This window comes from Corythoichthys intestinalis, chromosome 3 (genome assembly GCF_030265065.1).
Source record: "Corythoichthys intestinalis isolate RoL2023-P3 chromosome 3, ASM3026506v1, whole genome shotgun sequence".
In the NCBI taxonomy this organism is placed as follows: Eukaryota; Metazoa; Chordata; class Actinopteri; order Syngnathiformes; family Syngnathidae; genus Corythoichthys; species Corythoichthys intestinalis.
The window spans coordinates 25885931-25904338 of record NC_080397.1 but is presented as its reverse complement, the minus strand read 5'-3'; the positions used below and the strand labels follow the sequence as shown (position 1 = coordinate 25904338).

Sequence of the window (18408 nt, the reverse complement as noted above, 5' to 3'; positions counted from 1 at the left end):
AAGACTGGGGAGAAGGAAATGCCGAAATGCCTGAAGTCCAGTGTCAAGTACCCACAGTCAGTGATGGTCTGGGGTGCCGTGTCAGCTGCTGGTGTTGGTCTACTGTGTTTTATCAACGGCAGGGTCGATGCAGCTAGCTATCAGATTTTGGAGCACTTAATGCTACCATCTCTGAAAAGCTTTATGGAGATGAAGATTTCATTTTTCAGCATGACCTGACACCTGCTCACAGTGCCAAAACCACTGGTAACCATGGCATTACTGTGCTCAATTGGCCTGCCAACTCTCCTGACCTGAACCCCATAGAGAATCTGTGGGATATTGTGAAGAGGAAGTTGAGAGACACCAGACCAAACACTATGGATGAGCTTAAAGCCACTATCGAAGCATCCTGGGCCTCCATAACACCTCAGCAGTGCCACAGGCTGATTGCCTCCATGCCACGCCCTATTAAAGCAGTCATTTCTGCAAAAGGATTCCCAACCAAGTATTGCGTGCATAGGTGGTATAATTAATTGAAGGTTGACTTTTTTGTACTAATAAACACATTTTTGTGTTGGTAGAAAGAAATATGCTAATTTTTTGATAGGGATTTTTTTTTCTTCTAGACTTTTTTTGCCTAAATCAATAAAAGGCTTGAACTACTTCAGTTGTGTGTAATCTAAAATATATTAAAGTCTAATGTTTATCAGTACATTACAGAAAATAATGAACTTTATCACAATATGCTAATTTATTTAGAAGGAGGTATATGTTAGTCTGTGGGGAGCAGGTGCGCGAGGCTGAACAGACTCTGGTGTGGCGGCTGGATTTAGCTTAGGTTTACAACCCACTGTGTATTATAGCAAACGCTAATACGAAGCACAATTACACACGTCACACAAGTCGCACTCTGCTACGCATTTTCTTGTCTTTGCCATATGGCGTTATATTGCTGCCTCTATTCTGAGCTCGCAATAATGGATTTTAAGCACAGAAAATCAAGAGAGCTAGCGGAGGTACACTGGTTGGCCATTTGCCCTCCGCTAGCTCTCGGATTGTTTGGCTTCATGACACGTTAGTAGCGTGCGCTCAACTGAACACGCAGAGGAAAAAAAACTGTCGAACGCAGGAGTCGAGAAATTTTGCGAGATCAGGAGGTCTGCTCAAAATCCATTTTTTAATTGCTCAGCAAACACAAGCGTGCAGAAATTGAAAGCAGGAGGGGTGTTTTCTGTTCCCAAAATCCATTATTGCTCGCTTAGAATAGAGGCAGCAATACAACGCCTTATTGCCAGTGACTGTAGCTGGAGTAGAGAGAGCCTTCAGTAAAAAAAAAAAAAAAAAACATATATACATATATATATAAAAACTACCTACGCTCCACCATATCACATGGCTGGCTTAACAACCTAGCCATGCTCTGCGTGAGCTTGCCTAAAAAACTGGATTTCACTGACGTTATAAATGACTTTGCTGTCAAAAAAATCTAGGCGCATCACTGAGGGCTTGATAACCCCAGGGATGTGGAGGGGGCAGGTACAGGATGTTTAGTTATACTGTTTTGTTGCTTAGCAGGCAGGCATAGCACTCTCAGTTGTATTGTACTGTAGCCTACATGGGACAATAGATGGAAATTGTTTAGATTGTGTCACATCACATTACGGTCTGTTAAATTTAACTGTGCATCTCAAATAATTTGAACATTTACACAGTCATTGCTTGCAAAGCGTTAAAAGTACTGCGTATGTTGTCGTGACAAGCTGGTGGCTTGTCCCCGGGCCCCGGCAAGTCTGTTGACAGCCCTGGATGACCATTTAGAGACGAACTAAAATATATATTCAGTACAGTATTGATTTTTTTTTTTTTAACAGTACTTAAGAGGGCCAAATGAAATGATGCGGCAGCCCCTGGCAACTGCTTTGAAACCCATCAAAGGGTTGTCACCCATTAGGTGACCTTATACAAACGGCGAATGACCCATAAATGTCGTAAAATGAACAGGAAGTAACCTGAAGTGCCCTAAAGTCAAAAGGATACAACCTGTAAATACAGTGATCCCTCGTTTTTCGCAGTTGATGGAGAGCGATAATCGAAATCCATAAAGTAGTATAGTTAGGTATAGCTTATTTACATTTAAATAAAAAAAATAGAAATTGGTGTGCTCAATGTGTTTATTCAGATTTAGCACTGGAAAGAGATATATAAGACATGATTGTTCCCTTTATTTCCCCTCTCCAAAGTATAATTCTTCATTGAGTGATTCCTCTCAAATCAACTCATGCTGCTTAGAACAGTACACGACAACACAACGAGTTCCCATAGCGACTACAGCCAATGTTTAAAAAGTTAAACCAGGCAGCGGCCTTTGAAAAGTAGTTGTCTGGCCACTTCAAAGCAGCTCCTTTGTCACTCATCGTTTAACAAGCTGCAGCTGCCTGGTAAGAAAAACGCTTCAAGAGGGAGAGCGAGAGACTTCGTGATTGGATGGGACATCTCTATAAAATCCCTTTTTTTTTTTTTTTTTTTTTTAAATTTAAAAAACTAATCGCTATGGGCTGAGGGCGCAATGTTTGAAGCGCAAAGTAGCGAGGGATCACTGTAAACCCTAACCAAAATTAACAGGAAGCTACTTGTAAACATTCCAAAGTTATTAGGCGACCTGAAGTGCCCTAAAGTCAACAGGAAGTGACCCATAGTGTTCTAAAAAGGAATAGGAAGTGAACTGGCTGCAAATGCCCCAAAATGAGCTGATTGTCTGCTATTGATCGCACTAGATGCAAGTTAAGGATGCCACGATTTGCAAATGATTCTATTTTGATGATCAATAAACCGCTGAAACATTTTTTTTTACCACAAAATTTTGAGTTATTATCATTGATTTAAAAAAAAAAATGCAATTTCCAGTAAACACTCTTCCATTTCTTGTTTAAAAAAAATTTTACATGCGTTTTAAGTCGACGCACGCGATTTACTTTTACGAGCCACGTGAAATGATACGGTGGCCAGTTTGTAATTTTTTTCCAGAACTGGAAAGAGGGCGCAGTCGGGCGGGCCTCACTTTTGCGTGTTTATTTATGAAATGAAAGCAAGTCAGAAAATAAGGATTCCATATGAGTAATTACACCAAATGACTTTTTTTGTTTTTGTTTTTTTTGTCCTCTCGTGTGTCGGCGCGTCGCACGCACGCAGGTGTAGCACGGCGACTACACAGGAAGCTACTACACGGAAAGCGCTACTATACAGGAAGCTAGTATACAGTGCTGACGTACGGCCCGACGGAGTGCATGCAAAAAAAAAAAAGAAAAAAAAAAGCATCAAATCACTCTTTTCCTTTTTTCTTAGTAAAATACAAAATCCACTAATAGAGCAACTAAAAAAAATGATAAAAACAAAACTGAAAAAAACAGTCCGTCCCATTCAGCCACGACGATTCAGGAGCAAACGTGATAAAATTTATACGATTAAAAATTTGGAGCGTTCGGGAAAGGGGAGGGCTCCCGACGGGAAAGGGGGCGGAGTCCGAGGAGGAAGTGAGCCGCGTAGTGTTGCTTGTCCGCCCGGCGACAAGGAGAAGGCTTCCAAAAGTGCGTTCTCCGCTCGAGGCTCCGGTTAAAGATGTCCGTTCATTTTGCTGCCGCCGCTAAAAGTCATAGAAGCTTGTTTTGTTTTTCCTCCACAAACAAAAAACAAAACTAGATGCTAAAAAACAGCTCAGCTTATGTACATGTGTGTGTGTGTTTGTCTGATGAACTTGAGTATATTTATATAAGTGTGTGCGTCGGTGTAACAAGTCCCGAGTGTTCAGTCTGTATCTGAGGACGAGGACGTTCCCGTCGAGGAGCTGTCGTCGGACGAAGACGACGAGCTGCCGCTCAAACGGCTGGCCCCTCCTCCTGAGCCCCCGCCTCCGGCTTGCTTCTCTAGAAACCACAAAAAAATAGACCACAAAATATTCAATATTTGGCTTTGTCACTCAATAATAATAAAAAAAAAAAAACTCATTACTTCGTCAAAAAAAATAAATAAAATACCCCAAAGCCAACAGGAAGTGACCCGGAAAGTGACCCGAAAACAACAAAGTGACCACAAAATAAGCAAGTAGTAAGCAAGAAATGCACTAAAATCAACAGAAACTGACCCAAAAATGAACAAGAAGTGACCTAGTTAATGTCCCAAATTAACATGTAGTAGCTCAAAAGTGCTCGAAAAACAACAGGAAGTGACTCAGAAATGCCCCAAAATCAACTGCGTGACCCAGACATGCCCCGAGAACAACAGAAAGTAACGGGAAAAACAACAAAGTGACTAGAAAATAGATAAGAAGCAACCTTGATGGCCCAAAATCAGTGACCCAAAAATGAACAAGAGGTTACCTACTAGTGTCCCAAAAAGAACAGGAAGTGACCCGCAAATGCCTCAAAACCAACAGAAAGTGAACCAGAAATGTCCCAAAATCAACAGAAAAAACAACAGTGACCCAAAAAAACAACAGAACGTGACCCAAAATGAACAGAAAGTGACCCAGAAATGCCCCAAAATCTACAGGAAGTGAGCCCAAAATAAATAGGAAGTGGCCCAATTAAAACAAACGGAAGTGAAATGAAAGTAGCCCAGGGATGCCCCCAAAAGATTAACAGGAAGTGACTCATCAATTCATCTGACCACACCGGACGTCCGTTCATCGTCAAGGGCGCCCGGGGAGTTCATAAAGGACTCACGCAGGAGCTTGCGTTGTTTCTTCTGCAGGCAGGATTTGACGTAGCGCTCTAGTTCTCTGAGCGTGGACGGCTTGAGGGTCTCGAAGTCTATCTCGATCTCGTCGGGGTTGGAGTCTCTGAGAGAGGGCTCCCGGGACTGGATGATGTGCACCACGCGGCCCAACTTCTCCCCGGGCAGCCGGTTGATGTCCAGGCTCAGCTGCCGCTTCTCGTCGTACGACATGGGCAGCGAGGATGACTCGTCGGCCGCTCCGCTGTCTTCGCCGTTGGCCGAGCCACCCGCCGACGCCCCCTTGCCGCCCTTCTTGCCTTGTCTGCAAAAAACGGCCAGTTCACTCGTTAGCGAGGTCATCGCACAGTAGTGTCCCTCCAAAAATCGACTTTAAAAAAAATGCCGAAAATGATAGAACATAGTGTCACTGCCTGCCAAGTGGTTAAGCCCTTGATGCACCCCAAAAAATTGTTTTTTCTTTCAAGTAGATGATGAATCAAGTTTAGAAAGTTAATTAAAATAGATTAAAACAATAAAATATAATTTCTGTATGATGTAAATTAGCGACACCAAGCATCTATGGTGATTTTTTTTTTCCTGCAACAAGCCATCAAGGAGTTAAAAATCATGATAAAAAAAAAAAAAGATTAAAAATGTAAGAATGTATAAAACTAGGGTCTTTTTTAGGATATATACACCACAATTTTCGGACTATAAATCGCCACCCACCAAATTCTACACAAAAACTGCATTTGTTCATAGATAAGCCGTACTGGACTATAAGCCGCAGCTGTATTCACTGTATTATGGGATATTTACACCAAAAGACATTAACCGGTCACACTTTATTTGACAGTGGCATCATAAGACTATCATAAGACCAAATGAACCACTATGAAGCTTTGAATCAATTGGCTACAATTAGGGTTGTTCCGATCATGTTTTTTTGCTCCCGATCCGATCCCGATCAATTTAGTTTGAATATCTGCCGATCCCGATATTTCCCGATCCGATTGCTTTTGTTTTGCTCCCGATTCAATTCCAATCCTTCCTGATAATTTTCCCGATCATATACATTTTGGCAATGCATTAAGAAAAACATAAAACTCGGACGAATATATACATTCAACATACTGTATTTGTTTATTATGACAATAAATCCTCAAGATGGCATTTACATTATTAACATTCTTTCTGTGAGAGGGATCCACGGATAGAAAGACTTGTAATTCTTAAAGGACAAATGTGACTTTGAATATTGTGACTAAATATTGCCATCTAGTGGATTTTTATGAGCTTTCAGTAAATGATAATTCAGCCATTTAACTTCTGCCCAAATGCATGATGGGAAGTGCAACCATGACTGTGCGTAATGGTACCAATTGATATATCTTCTCAGCGTTGGGAAATAAAATAGGGTGTTAAGAAAAAGATCAACTACTACCTTTCTTCCCCACATTGCTTCCCACAATATTACTGAATAGGCTTTAGCCAATTAAAAAAAGGCTTCAAAGGCTGCCAAAATTCTCTCTACTCATTTTACGTTGCCTTTTAGTTCTATGTATATGTAATACGGTGCCATTATAGATTGAACGCATCAATGCGTGAGTGGGTAGTGCAGCGCATGCGTTAATTGCGTTAAATATTTTAATGTTACTACCGCCGTTGACGCAATAAATTTGACAGCCCCATTTTAAGCCAAAATTAAAGACTCTGGATGAGTGTAAGACATTTTGTCTGTAACGTTAAATACAATTAGAAAACAATTTAAGATATATATATATATATATATTAAAAAAGGCATGTCCGATATTTTTTTGCCGATTCCGATACTTTAAAAATGACGTGATCGGACATCTCTAGCTGCAATGCTTCATCGCTTCGAGAAACTTCAATTGGCCCTCACTGCTCTCTTGGGGGAAGACAGTCAACCTCTACTCCCTGTTGTTGCCCAACGTGCCTCCTAGCATGCATTAGAGCGCTACGGATGTAAATACCATTCAAAATTCATGCTCTGTGCTTAATATTTCTTCAGTTACTGTTCCAGTTGTTTCATTTATTGCTAGTTATGATATTTGGTAGCACTTTGACCGTGGCGCCACAAGACTGTCATAAGACAATCATAATTATGACATGACACTGTCATGAGCATTAATGAATGCTTATAACAGATGTCTTTTTGTGTCATCCGGCAAATTATCGCACTTTTGAATGGATTTAAAGGTTCCGAGCTGGACATAAACGGAGTCAGTGACATAATTTGCCGGATGACACTTAATGACATCTGTCGTAAGCATTCACTTATGCCCATGTTAGTGTCATGTCATAATTATGACGGTCTTATGACAGTCTTTGTCAAATAAAGTGTTACCTATTAACCCAAATAAATCAATAAATAAGCCATTCTGGACTATAAACCTCAGCATTCAAAATGAGGGGAAAAAAGTAGCGACTTATAGTCCGAAAATCACGGAATATCAAATTTTAAAAGGTTTCCTTCAGCAATGCAGTTAATCTATAAAAAGAACAGTCTTTGTGTGTGTGAACACCAGGGCCACTGAGAGGCAGCACTTCACAAACACGCACCTGCACAAGCGCCAGGAGCAAAAAACGGTAGTCCTAATTGGTTCACAGCTCACATTACGCATCTAGTTATATCTAAATTACACATTAATAGGGCCGCCGCTATCGATTAATCTATCAATTAGTTTGAATAATCGAGCAATCGGATTACATGTAAACATGTAATGCGTTGCAGAAAAGCTTTTAGGGTATGTTAAACAAATATACAAGTGTTTATGCTTGCAATAATTTTTATTTCGGCTTGCTAAGATTACACTTTCAAAAGAGCATTAAATGGGAATACAAAACAAAATTCCTGAGTTTCTTCAAACGAAGCAGAATTGTACTTTCATTTGCAAGAGTAATAAATGCTTTTGAAAATCAATTAAAATACCTTCGCTTCGCCTCAAACGATAGAAGAAAAATGAAAAGCAAATGTCAGCTAGCTTGAATGCTATAAAACGCTAAGGTTTTTTTGGTGGGGCCTCTTAACAAATTTTACAGTTTTGTTTTTTTGGGCTCTTAAATTGCTCAAACACATTCCCACAAAAAACAGCTAAATATACTTCTTAACGAAATGCTGAATGCATAAACAAACATTAGCTCAAACAAAAACATACCTTATGTTGGTCTTAACAGGGAGCAGCTGCTAGACGAGTTTTGGCATAGTCACTGTTGCCACGAGTGGGAAGTGCATAGACACGAATCAATAAAACTAAATGCAACACTTTCAAAACAAACCACTACTATGTCACTGAAATGAATCCTTGAAGCAGCAAAATTTGATTCAAAGCTTTTTTCCAATTAAGTTAATCGATTAATCGTTGCAATACTACACATAAATATACACTGTATAAACATCGGATATCTCTATTTCAACCATAGGCTAGATGTATGGTGCGCACCATGAGCCCCAGGCGTCATCGCTCGTCACCCATCTTAACTCATTGGTCACCATTAATGACTAAATCAGCAAGAAAACCCCCCAAATTAACCTGTAATTGTACCAAAATTTACAGGAATATAAGAGCGGAGCGATTACTCAAATAATTTCAGTAACTCAATTTTAAAAATTGATGAGGCATTTTCTCCGCCTCGAGGAATCGTTAATTTTTGCTAGCTCTAAGCATGACGTTTTGCCCAGACTAATTTTAATGTGGCACATCGCGCTGACGTCACTTGCGTACAGGAAGAAGGGAGATGCGGCAGATATATTTTAATTTCAACCACACATGAATATTAGGGGTGTGCCATCTTAGACACACCACGATTCGATTACAATTCAGGGTGCTACGATTCGATTATTGAATGATGATCACGGTATTGACGATGACCACAGTTATAATGATTATCGATGCATCGTACATTACTAATTCATGAAGTAGCCAAACAAATTTATGTCCATTATTTATTTAAAATATCCTAATGATTCAACAGGAATGATGGAAACATGCCCATAAAAACAAAAAGCTGCCCTTAAGCTGTTTATTTATTTATTTATTTTTTTTACAAGAAAGTGCAAAAACATTAGCCATTTTACAATGAGAACTTATTTCACTCAACAATACATTAAAATTTACACAGGTGGAATGAATTTCACATTTTTTGGAAACAAAGTGTCTTCAGAAATGAGAATTATTTTAACCAATATACAGTTGTGGTCAAAAGTTTACATACACTTGTGAAGAACATAATGTCATGGCTCTCTTGAGTTTCCAGTTATTTCTACAACTCTGATTTTACTCTGAGAGTGATTGGAACAGATACTTCTTTGTTACAAAAAACATTCATGAAGTTTGGTTCTTTTATGACTTTATTATGGGTGAACAGAAAAAAGTGATCAAATCTGCTGGGTCAAAAATATACATACAGCAGCGTTAATATTTGGTAACATGTCCCTTGGCCATTTTCACTTCAATTAGGCGCTTTTGGTAGCCATCCAAAAGCTTCTGGCAAGCTTCTGGTTGAATCTTTGACCACTCCTCTTGACAGAATTGGTGCAGTTCAGTTAAATTTGATGGCTTTCTGACATGGGACTTGTTTCTTCAGCATTGTCCACAAGTTCTCAAGAGGGTTTAAGTCAGGACTTTGGGAAGGCCATTCGAAAACCTTAATTCTAGCCTGATTTATCCATTCCATTACCACTTTTGATGTGTGTTTGGGGTCATTGTCCTGTTGGAACACCCAACTGCGCCCAAGACCCAATCTTCGGGCTGATGACGTTAGGTCAGGGGTTCCCAACCTATTCCACTAAGGCACACTGTGGGTGCAGGATTTCATTCTTACCAAACAAGATGACAACACTTTTTCCCCAATCTGGTGTTTTACAAGTGCAATCAGTTGATTGCAGTCAGGTGTGGCTTGTTTTAGCAGAAGCCTCATTGGTTCAACTGTCTCTGCTGGATCGGCTGGAACAAAAACCAGGACCCACAGTGTGCCTTGAGGACTGGGTTGAAAACCCCTGCGTTAGGTTATCTTGAAGAATTTGAAGGTAATCCTCCTTCTTCATTATCCCATTCACTCGCTGTAAAGCACCAGTTCCATTGGTAGCAAAACAGCCCCACAGCATAGTACTACCACCACCGTGCTTGACGGTAGGCATGGTGTACTTGGGGTTAAAGGCCTCACCTTTTCTCCTCCAAACATATTGCTGGGCATTGTGGCCATACAGCTCGATTTTTGTTTCGTCTGACCACAGAACTTTCCTCCAGAAGGTCTTATCTTTGTCCATGTGATCAGCAGCAAACAGTCAGCCTTCAGTCGAGCCTTAAGGTACCGCTTTTGGAGCAAGGGCTTCCTTCTTGCACGGCAGCCTCTCAGTCCATGGAGATGCAAAACACGCTTGACTGTGGACACTGACACCTGTGTTCCAGCAGCTTCTAATTCTTGGCAGATCTGCTTTTTGGTGATTCTCGGTTGAATCTTCACCCTCCTGACCAATTTTCTCTCAGCAGCAGGTGATAGCTTGCGTTTTCTTCCTGATCGTGGCAGTGACAAAACAGTGCCATGCACTTTATACTTACAAACAATTGTTTGCACTGTTGCTCTTGGGACCTGCAGCTGCTTTGAAATGGCTCCAAGTGACTTTCCTGACTTGTTCAAGTCAATGATTCGCTTTTTCAGATCCATGTATGTATCTTTTTGACCCAGCAGATTTGATCACTTTTTCTGTTAACCCATAATAAAGTCATAAAAGAACCAAACTTCATGAATGTTTTTTGTGACAAAGAAGTATCTGTTCCAATCACTCTATCGGAGAAAAATCAGAGTTGCAGAAATAACTGGAAACTCAAGAAAGCCATGACATTATGTTCTTCACAAGTGTATGTAAACTTTTGACCACAACTGTACTTTGTTTTCACAGATTTCTGTACTATTTCGCATGTTTGTAGCGTTACCGCTGTACTTAATCATGATTTTACACGTTCTGCATATGAAATAGGGTACATGTTAGCGATTTAGCTAATTAGATTAGCACTAATGATTAACATCTCAAAAACAACAACAATAAAGGCTAAACAGTACAAGAGGGTTCGTGTACTCACCTCTTATAGACGCACACGGGTCTTAGCAACACACTCAGGACATTTTTCAATTGAAATGCCTTAAAACTACTGCTGGACATTTGAAAGACAAGGAGTAACGAACTCTCTCTCTTCCCCTCTCGCTCTAAAAAATAACTTGCGCATGGTCGCGCTTTTGTGCGCAAATACTTCGGTGCCTGCCTGTCTCAGACACAAATTTATTTTCCAGTCTTTTAAAAAGGAGTAAATCTCTCTCTCAGTAAGCATCCATCATAACGTTGTGAGTGCGTCCGTTAACGGTGTCCGGGCGGCAGACTGCCTAGAATTTCCTTCCACTACGAGCGGCTGTCATAAAGTTATGAGGGAAAATCTTCATTTTTTTAACCTTTATGAATCCTAATCGAATCGTCACGTGTCGAATCGCGATGCATGTAATAATCGTTTTTTTTTTTTTTTAACTCTTCTAATGAAAAGAGGTAATGACGAAGAAGCTGATGAAAGCGAAGAGAAAGGCACCAAGAAAAAGCTGAAAATGTCAAAAGTGTGGGAGCATTTCAAGCTAGAGACCAAGGCGAACACCGTTTCATGTATTCATTGTAAGACAGCGCTTGCATAACACTACAGCACGTCTTCAATGCTGCCATTTTACCGAAGGCACCCCGTTTACTCCGAGAACAGAGGAGCAATACCCGTGACAAGGTAAAATTCAGTTAACGTAGCGCTAATAAATAGGATTAACACTACTATACCTTGCTAATGTAACGTCAGCCCTCTGGAGGGCTAGGTTTCTATTAATTATGACTACTGTCGATGCTTGGCTAACGTATCTTCCATACAGGCTTAATTTAATCTGTAAAAACAGCGCTATAGAGTAATGAGGGTGCAAAGCAAAACATAATAAAGCTAACTGTCAATTTTAGCTCGGCAGTAATTGATGGATAAAACACCACGTAGCATTGCACTCATGTGCTCCAATACAGCAGGTATCATGCATTCATTTTGAAGACTGCAAAAACTCAAAATCCTATCAGGACTTACAATTTAAACTTAAACTAGAACTTAAAAATAGCTTGACACAAATGGAAATTCAATTGAAGCACGTAGGGAAAAAACAGTTTTACGTCATGTGTTTTTTTTTTTTATTTTAGAGGTAAGAAATATTTTTTATAAGATCTAGAGGTTTTTGAGTGAAGGCAGTGAATTTGTAATTTTATTTTCTCTAGTCACATCTGAGATGCAATTGTTGGCTGTTTTCAACAATGTACATCGAAAAAAAAGACACTGATTGTCTGAAAATGGTTAAATATTAGGTGAAATGTCTTATTTTCTCATGTATATTTGTAATTGCTCTTCACCTAAAAAAATGTTTGATACGATTACTCGATGGAATTTTCAGTAGAATAAAATATTCTATAGCTGCAGCCCTAGTCAAAATCAACAGGAAGTGACCTGTAAATGCCCCAAAACTACAGGAATTGTCATGGATTTGAACTTAGATCAACAGTAAGTGACCCGCGAGCCATCTATAGCCATTTCAAAGTAGATGCGCCATCAACTCTAATATATATCAAATGGTGCTGACACAACAACGGTTGGCTAACATTAAGCATTTAGCTCTATTCGTCTGCGAGGTCTATAACAAAGACTGATCCCTTAACAAAAACGACATTTGGCTAAAAGTATCCACGGATGGAGACTCACCTGCCGGCAGTGGTGGCGGCAGCGACGGTGCTGTTGGCTTTACGCGCCGGCGCTTTCTTCTGATTTGCGGCCTTGGGCTGCTGGGCGGCGGCCTTGGGCTTCTTCTCATCCTCGGGCTTGGGCTTGGCGACGGCGGGCGCGGCCTTGTCCCCTTTGTCCTTCTTCTTGTCCTTGTCCTTCTTCTCCTTTTTCTTCTTGGGCTTGCTGACGGGCGCCTGCGACAGGACGGCCAGCTGCTCGTGCACAGCCTTCAGCTGGAGGGAAAAGCTCGTTAGGGGCGGGCGGACGGCGGCGGCGCGCTAGCTCGAGGAGGAGAAAAAGTAGAATGTTCTTGACCTGGGACTGGCCGGCAGCACCAACCTGCTCCTGTAGCTCAGCCAATCGCGTGGCGCGCTCCTCCTCCGAGTCGGACGACTCGTCTGAGGAGGAGTTGTTGCTGCTGTCGGACGAGGCCGTGCTTTTACTAACCAATGGCGTGGTGGACGGCGCCGACGCCTCCACGCCTTCGTCTGGGATCTTGGCGAAGCGCATCTCGAACACGTCCTGCCCGACAGCAGTTCATTTCAGTTCTCGGCAATTGTTTACTGTGACATTTCAGAAGGTAAAGTACAATAGTAGCAGGCGACCTCGTTAACTCGTCGGGAGCACTAGACTTCTGATCATTTTTCACTTTCGTTCATTCTCCCCACCCTATTCGGACAAATTGGACGTCTAGTGCCGTTGACGGTACGGAAAGATGCGCATTCGCGCCTGGTCGTCCTGTTATAAATGAATTGGATTCTTGTCAATGGTAGGCCATCAGTTCATTTTGGGTCATACCTTTGTTCATTTTAAGGATACATATGGGTCACTTCCTTCACGTTTTGGATAATCTGTTGATTTTAGGGAATTTCCAGGTCACTTCCTGTTCATTGGTCACTTCTTGTTGATTTCGGGACGTTTTCGGATCATTTGTGGTTGATTTTGGGTCATTTCCTTTTGGTTTTGGGGATCATAACGGGTCACTTTCTTAATTTTTGGGAGCAGTTTTAGGAAGGTTATTGGACCTGCAAAAAATACCCACTGGTGGTCAATAATTTTGATATTAAAAATGTATTGATTTGCTTTAAAATTAACAAGAAGTGAACCGGAAATGTAAAAAAATCTACATGTAAAAAATGTACAGGTAGTCACCCATAAATATCCCACCATCTACACAAGTATTCCAATTTCTCCACAGATGGCATTTTCTGGTTAATTATTGCATCATGCATTTTATTTGTCTGAATAAATAACTATGATAATGGATGAAAAAACATCAATAGTCATCCATTTTGATAGTCAATAAAAAGTTGACCTCAACTCAAGACAATGTTGACCTCAAAATTACCCAAATCTCTACAGGTTGCTTTGAAAATATACACATGGCAAGTGCCAAAAAGGATGTCATGTTTCTCAATAAATTTTTTTTTTTAAAGTAGCGGTCGATCAATTTTCAAAGGTCTATTTTATTTTTTTCTTCAATTCAACCGATTGCTGATGTCTAAAGCCAATTTTCAAAGTTCATATTTGAGGCCGATATATGTATTTTTTTTTTAATGCATGTAGGTTATGAAACACAACAGGTAGTCCCCAGGTTACGACGGACCCGACTTGCGCGATTTCGATTTTACGATGGCCGAGTGTCGTCGTTTTTTTTAAATATTTATTTTTGTTTTGTGATGCACGCTTTTATTTTGGCACAGGAAGCATAGAACAGGAAGCGAGCACATGTACAGATGCGCCCACCTCAAACACGCCCACACACAGAGAAGCCGAGTGACAGAAAGGTGACAGCCTGCGTGCACATTTGTTGCTTGTGTAGCATCCAGAGCTGTATATCATTTTTATACTGTTTATTGTGCATTTTAAATTGTGGTCGAATACTTGGGGCGAGTTTATGTGATTGTTTTTGATGATGTGCGGGTGCTAACATACTTTTTGATGATGTGCGGGTGCTAACTGATACATGCTAATCGTTGGTGTGGATTGTTATTGTTGCATCACCAGCTAGTTATAAACGCAACTTTTAATTGCTGTTATTGAAGATTAAACTAATTTAATTTCATTTTTATTTTAGTTCCATTCTGCAAGTGTTGATATCATGAGCAGCTGAATAAAGTCAGCAAACCACTTTATCCTGCTAGTCTTTTGCAGTAGGAAATTGTACTGTGTTGAGTGATCATGCCACAGCTAGCGTTGGGCATCGAGCATCGATGGGATCCGGGACTAGCACTCCAAATTCTTCCGGAACCGTTCAATTTTTTAAAATTTCGATTCCAAATTTTGATGCCCTGGCCGCCGACCAGAAATAATAGCTGCTGAATACCACGAACAGGAAGGCACATAAAGTGTGTGTTTGTGCATTGCAACTTGATTTCAATCGTAGACACTGTGTGGTGGTGCTCAAAAGTTTGGCTCAACTTCACAAAGAAAAATGTCAGTCAGCTCAGTGCAACATTTGCAACACAGCTATATAATGCAAAGGTGGCTGGACGACCAATAAAATTAAATAAAAACACCCCCATCTTCATGGAATACAAGTGCCGAGTAAAGCATACATAGCTGAGTGCCGCGTATTTGACACGCTGCCACGGTCCTCTAACCCAGTCTTTTTCAATCTAGTGTGCCGCAAGAAATTATCCAATATCGCATTTTTTTTTTTACATCGTCGGGCGGAGTTGCCATGGGAAGGAAGGAGTAGCTAAAAAGTTCTCTGTCGTGTGCATATGAGCGAGGTATTGCCCGTGTTGTCGTTTTCAAGCCATCAGCCACCTTGCTGTCCGCGACAATGCGGAACCCAGCACGTCTACTGTACATCATTGGATTAGACTCGTCAAGTGTCGATATACACGAAAGTGTCCTTTCTATTTTCTCCATATGTGACGACCGTCAATCTTCCCCCTGTGTTTTATTCCAACACATTGTCAAGGACAGCAAGGTGGCTGATGGCTAGAAAGGTGAGCAGTTCTTGAACGCGACACGAGCCAACAGCTCCATGGTGCCAAGCAAGCTTAAATCACCTGTCGCTTCAAACTATTGACTATTTTGCTTGCTTTTGTGAAAACACAGAGAAACAGGCAACTTTTTTGAGAAGAACTACAAAGGTAAATGAGAAAGCCCTCAGAGCCAGTTAGCTTGTTGCTGAACTTGTTGCTTAATCCAAAAAATCCCACCCTGTGGCAGGGAAATTAATACTACCTGTCTGCAAAGCCATTGTGAGCGAGATGCTTGGCCCTAATGTGGTTAAAGACATTGCTAAAGTCGTCCTGTCTGATAATTCTGAGCTTTTCAAGCCTAACTGCTGTAAAAAATAAAAACAGAAACTGAGTGCTGTTGAAGAAGATTCCTGCCAGGATATCGGCCTTGCATTAATCTAAACAGACTTAAGTTTCACACTAAGTAAGTATAAATACTGAGAAATTATTTTATAATTAAATATAGTGTACAGAAAGTAATTTTGGAGCATTTTTTGTTTGTGGTGTGCCGCAAGATTTTTTCCAATGTAAAATCGTGCCGTGATTCAGAAAAGGTTGAAAAACAATGCTCTAACCAGTCAGAACCAGCTAAATAAAACAATAAATTACGTCCGTCTTCTGGTGCCCCCGCAACCCGACCCCGGATTAAGTGGTAGATGGATGGATGGATGGAATAGTACGAGAATAAATCGTATTATTACGTCAAGCTAATGTAGCTACATAAGCAGCTACGTAGTTTACGTAGCGCGTTGCCGCCTCTGTTAAAATCAACAGTATTAAAAGCATCTTTTGTTTTAGAATCACTTTTACAAGTAAGGAAATCCATATTATTTTACCTCGCTCACATCAAATTATAATCAATAGAAGAATTTATACTAATGCTTCGTCGTAGCTCCCAGCTAAGGTACATGTATGTAAAGTGCACACAGCTCACAGCTACCTTACACCTCCGTAATACTTGCGACTTTTTCTCGTAGCAATAGTACAACTTATCTTGTAGTCCTTTTTTTTTTAATTGATCAATTTGGCCCTAATACTCAGTCGTATCAACGTGTATCATTAAGTTTTGTCTGGGGACCCAGCTGCATGGTGGTGGAACGAAAGAAAGACTTATCCTTTGCTTTCAGATCTTGCTTTCTCATATTTATGCATTCAAGCTTCATCTAGACTCAGTGAACATGTGTTCTCCACTGCAGGAGACACTATCTGTCCAGAACGCTCACTCTTACTGCCTGAGAAGGCAGATATGATCATTTTCTTCAACATACACGGTTTCTGATTTCGGTTTGTTTGTTTGATATTCTGCACCAGGTTAGCCCATTAGTGAGAGCTCAATAACATGTAAAAATGCCTACAGCATAGGTTAAGAGTTAAATTAAGAATCGAACATAGCAGGACTAACTTTCATTGGGGATAAAGTCATACCTACTCCAAGACAAAAAGCACAGGTGTCACACTGAGTGAGTAAAAATAGGATTATAAAAGTGTTTTTCTTTGCGTTTGTTTGATTTCCATTCAATACACAACGTTATATTGTTGATATAGTGTTCATTTTTACACTTATTGCTGGTGGTGTGCCTTATGATTTTTTTAATAAAAATACTTCATTAGTGACGTTCTTGTTGGCTTAGCAACCATAACTAAGAGGGGTCAGCGCTTTTGCGAAAAATCAATTATCCTATATATCGGCCAATCTTGAAAACGTCCATATATTTCCAAATGTAGCAGCCGAAAATTATATCGATCGACCCTCAAGAGAAAGCTGATCACCCAAACAGTGAGCATAAAGGTTATCCTATTATATCGGCCAATGTAGAAAAAAGTCAATTTATCGGTCAACCTTTAAGAACCGCTGTTGTATAGAAATAGTTGTACATTGAGGTACCTGCAGCTTGCGTGCCATGGCCACCACCTCATGGTCAGGAGGGTTGTACTTGTAGCAGTTGGAGAACATTAACCTGACGTCTGTGGCGAAGCTCTGAGGGTCGCAGTACTCGCCTTTGTCCATCTTTTTCTGCACGCAAAGCACCCGCGTTAGTCTCTCTGGGAGCCCGATCCCGAAGCGGTGAGCGGACCTTACCCTGACGGTACTGAGGTCCATTGGGTGCTTGATGATGTCGTGGTAGTCGTGCAGCTCCAGCGCCTCTGCGTCCACGGGTTTGTAAAAGGGCCAGGCGTAGGCGGCGTGTTTTTTGGACAGCATCTCCTTCAAGATGGCGTCGCAGTGTTTCATCTGCTCTCCCAGCTTTCCCGCCTTTCTGCCGCCGGCGCTACCCGCCCCGGTGCTAGCCGGGGCGCTGCTTGCGTCGCCTCCCGCTGTCTCCTCGGTCGTCTCCCGCCGTGCTTTGGCGGGGCGCGCGGCGGCTTCGCGGCGGGCCGAGGCCAACTTGGCAGGTTTGGTGTCCTGCGCGCCAGGAGAGTCAGCGCGGCCCGCCGAGATGGCCGACGTAGTGGGCGTGGTGGTGTCGGCTTTCCGCTTCACGCCCTTCTTCTGTTGGCGCGAGCCATAGACATTGAGAGACAGTACACGGCCGCGGGCGATCGACTCACCTTGACGACTGGCTGCGCGGACGGCATCATGGCGGCCGGCGGCTGTGGCGCTGGGGGTGCGGCCTGGACGTTGGCGGGCGTGGCGGAAATGACAGCCGTCTGAGAAGGCGAGGGGTAGGACGCGGGGGGCGACGCCAAAGACTCCGCCTGCTGACTCACTAGAGAGGAAAACACAGAATTAACCTGTCGTAGGGCACCGATTTAATGTGTTGGCTGCCATTGACGTTGCTGGACGTCCAATCCATTTGGACCGGCAGAGCATATAAACATTCATATTTGCCATCTTCCCATTCATTTTTAGGATATTCCTGGATCACTTCCTGTTCACTGATGCAAAATCAACAGGAATTGACTTGTAAATGCTCTCAAATATACACAGTTGC

General features: G+C 41.5%; 1 protein-coding gene across 3 annotated transcripts in view; it reads right to left on the bottom strand.

Moving 5' to 3' along the window:
• Nucleotides 1-1060: 1060 nt before the first annotated feature.
• The window catches only part of LOC130913061 (bromodomain-containing protein 3-like), a 33050-nt gene continuing 15702 nt past the window's right edge, over nucleotides 1061-18408 (bottom strand). For 2 of the 3 annotated variants that reach the window (XM_057831347.1, XM_057831349.1), the window contains exons 6-12: nucleotides 18026-18183; nucleotides 17556-17966; nucleotides 17361-17489; nucleotides 12816-13022; nucleotides 12480-12733; nucleotides 4701-5014; nucleotides 1061-3902 (exon numbers count right to left, since the gene is read on the bottom strand). In XM_057831347.1, coding sequence (XP_057687330.1) covers nucleotides 3784-3902; nucleotides 4701-5014; nucleotides 12480-12733; nucleotides 12816-13022; nucleotides 17361-17489; nucleotides 17556-17966; nucleotides 18026-18183 — 1592 coding nt within the window. In that variant the 3' untranslated portion in view covers nucleotides 1061-3783. The remainder of the gene's footprint in view (nucleotides 3903-4700; nucleotides 5015-12479; nucleotides 12734-12815; nucleotides 13023-17360; nucleotides 17490-17555; nucleotides 17967-18025; nucleotides 18184-18408) is intronic. The other variant, XM_057831350.1, reaches the window with a different exon arrangement.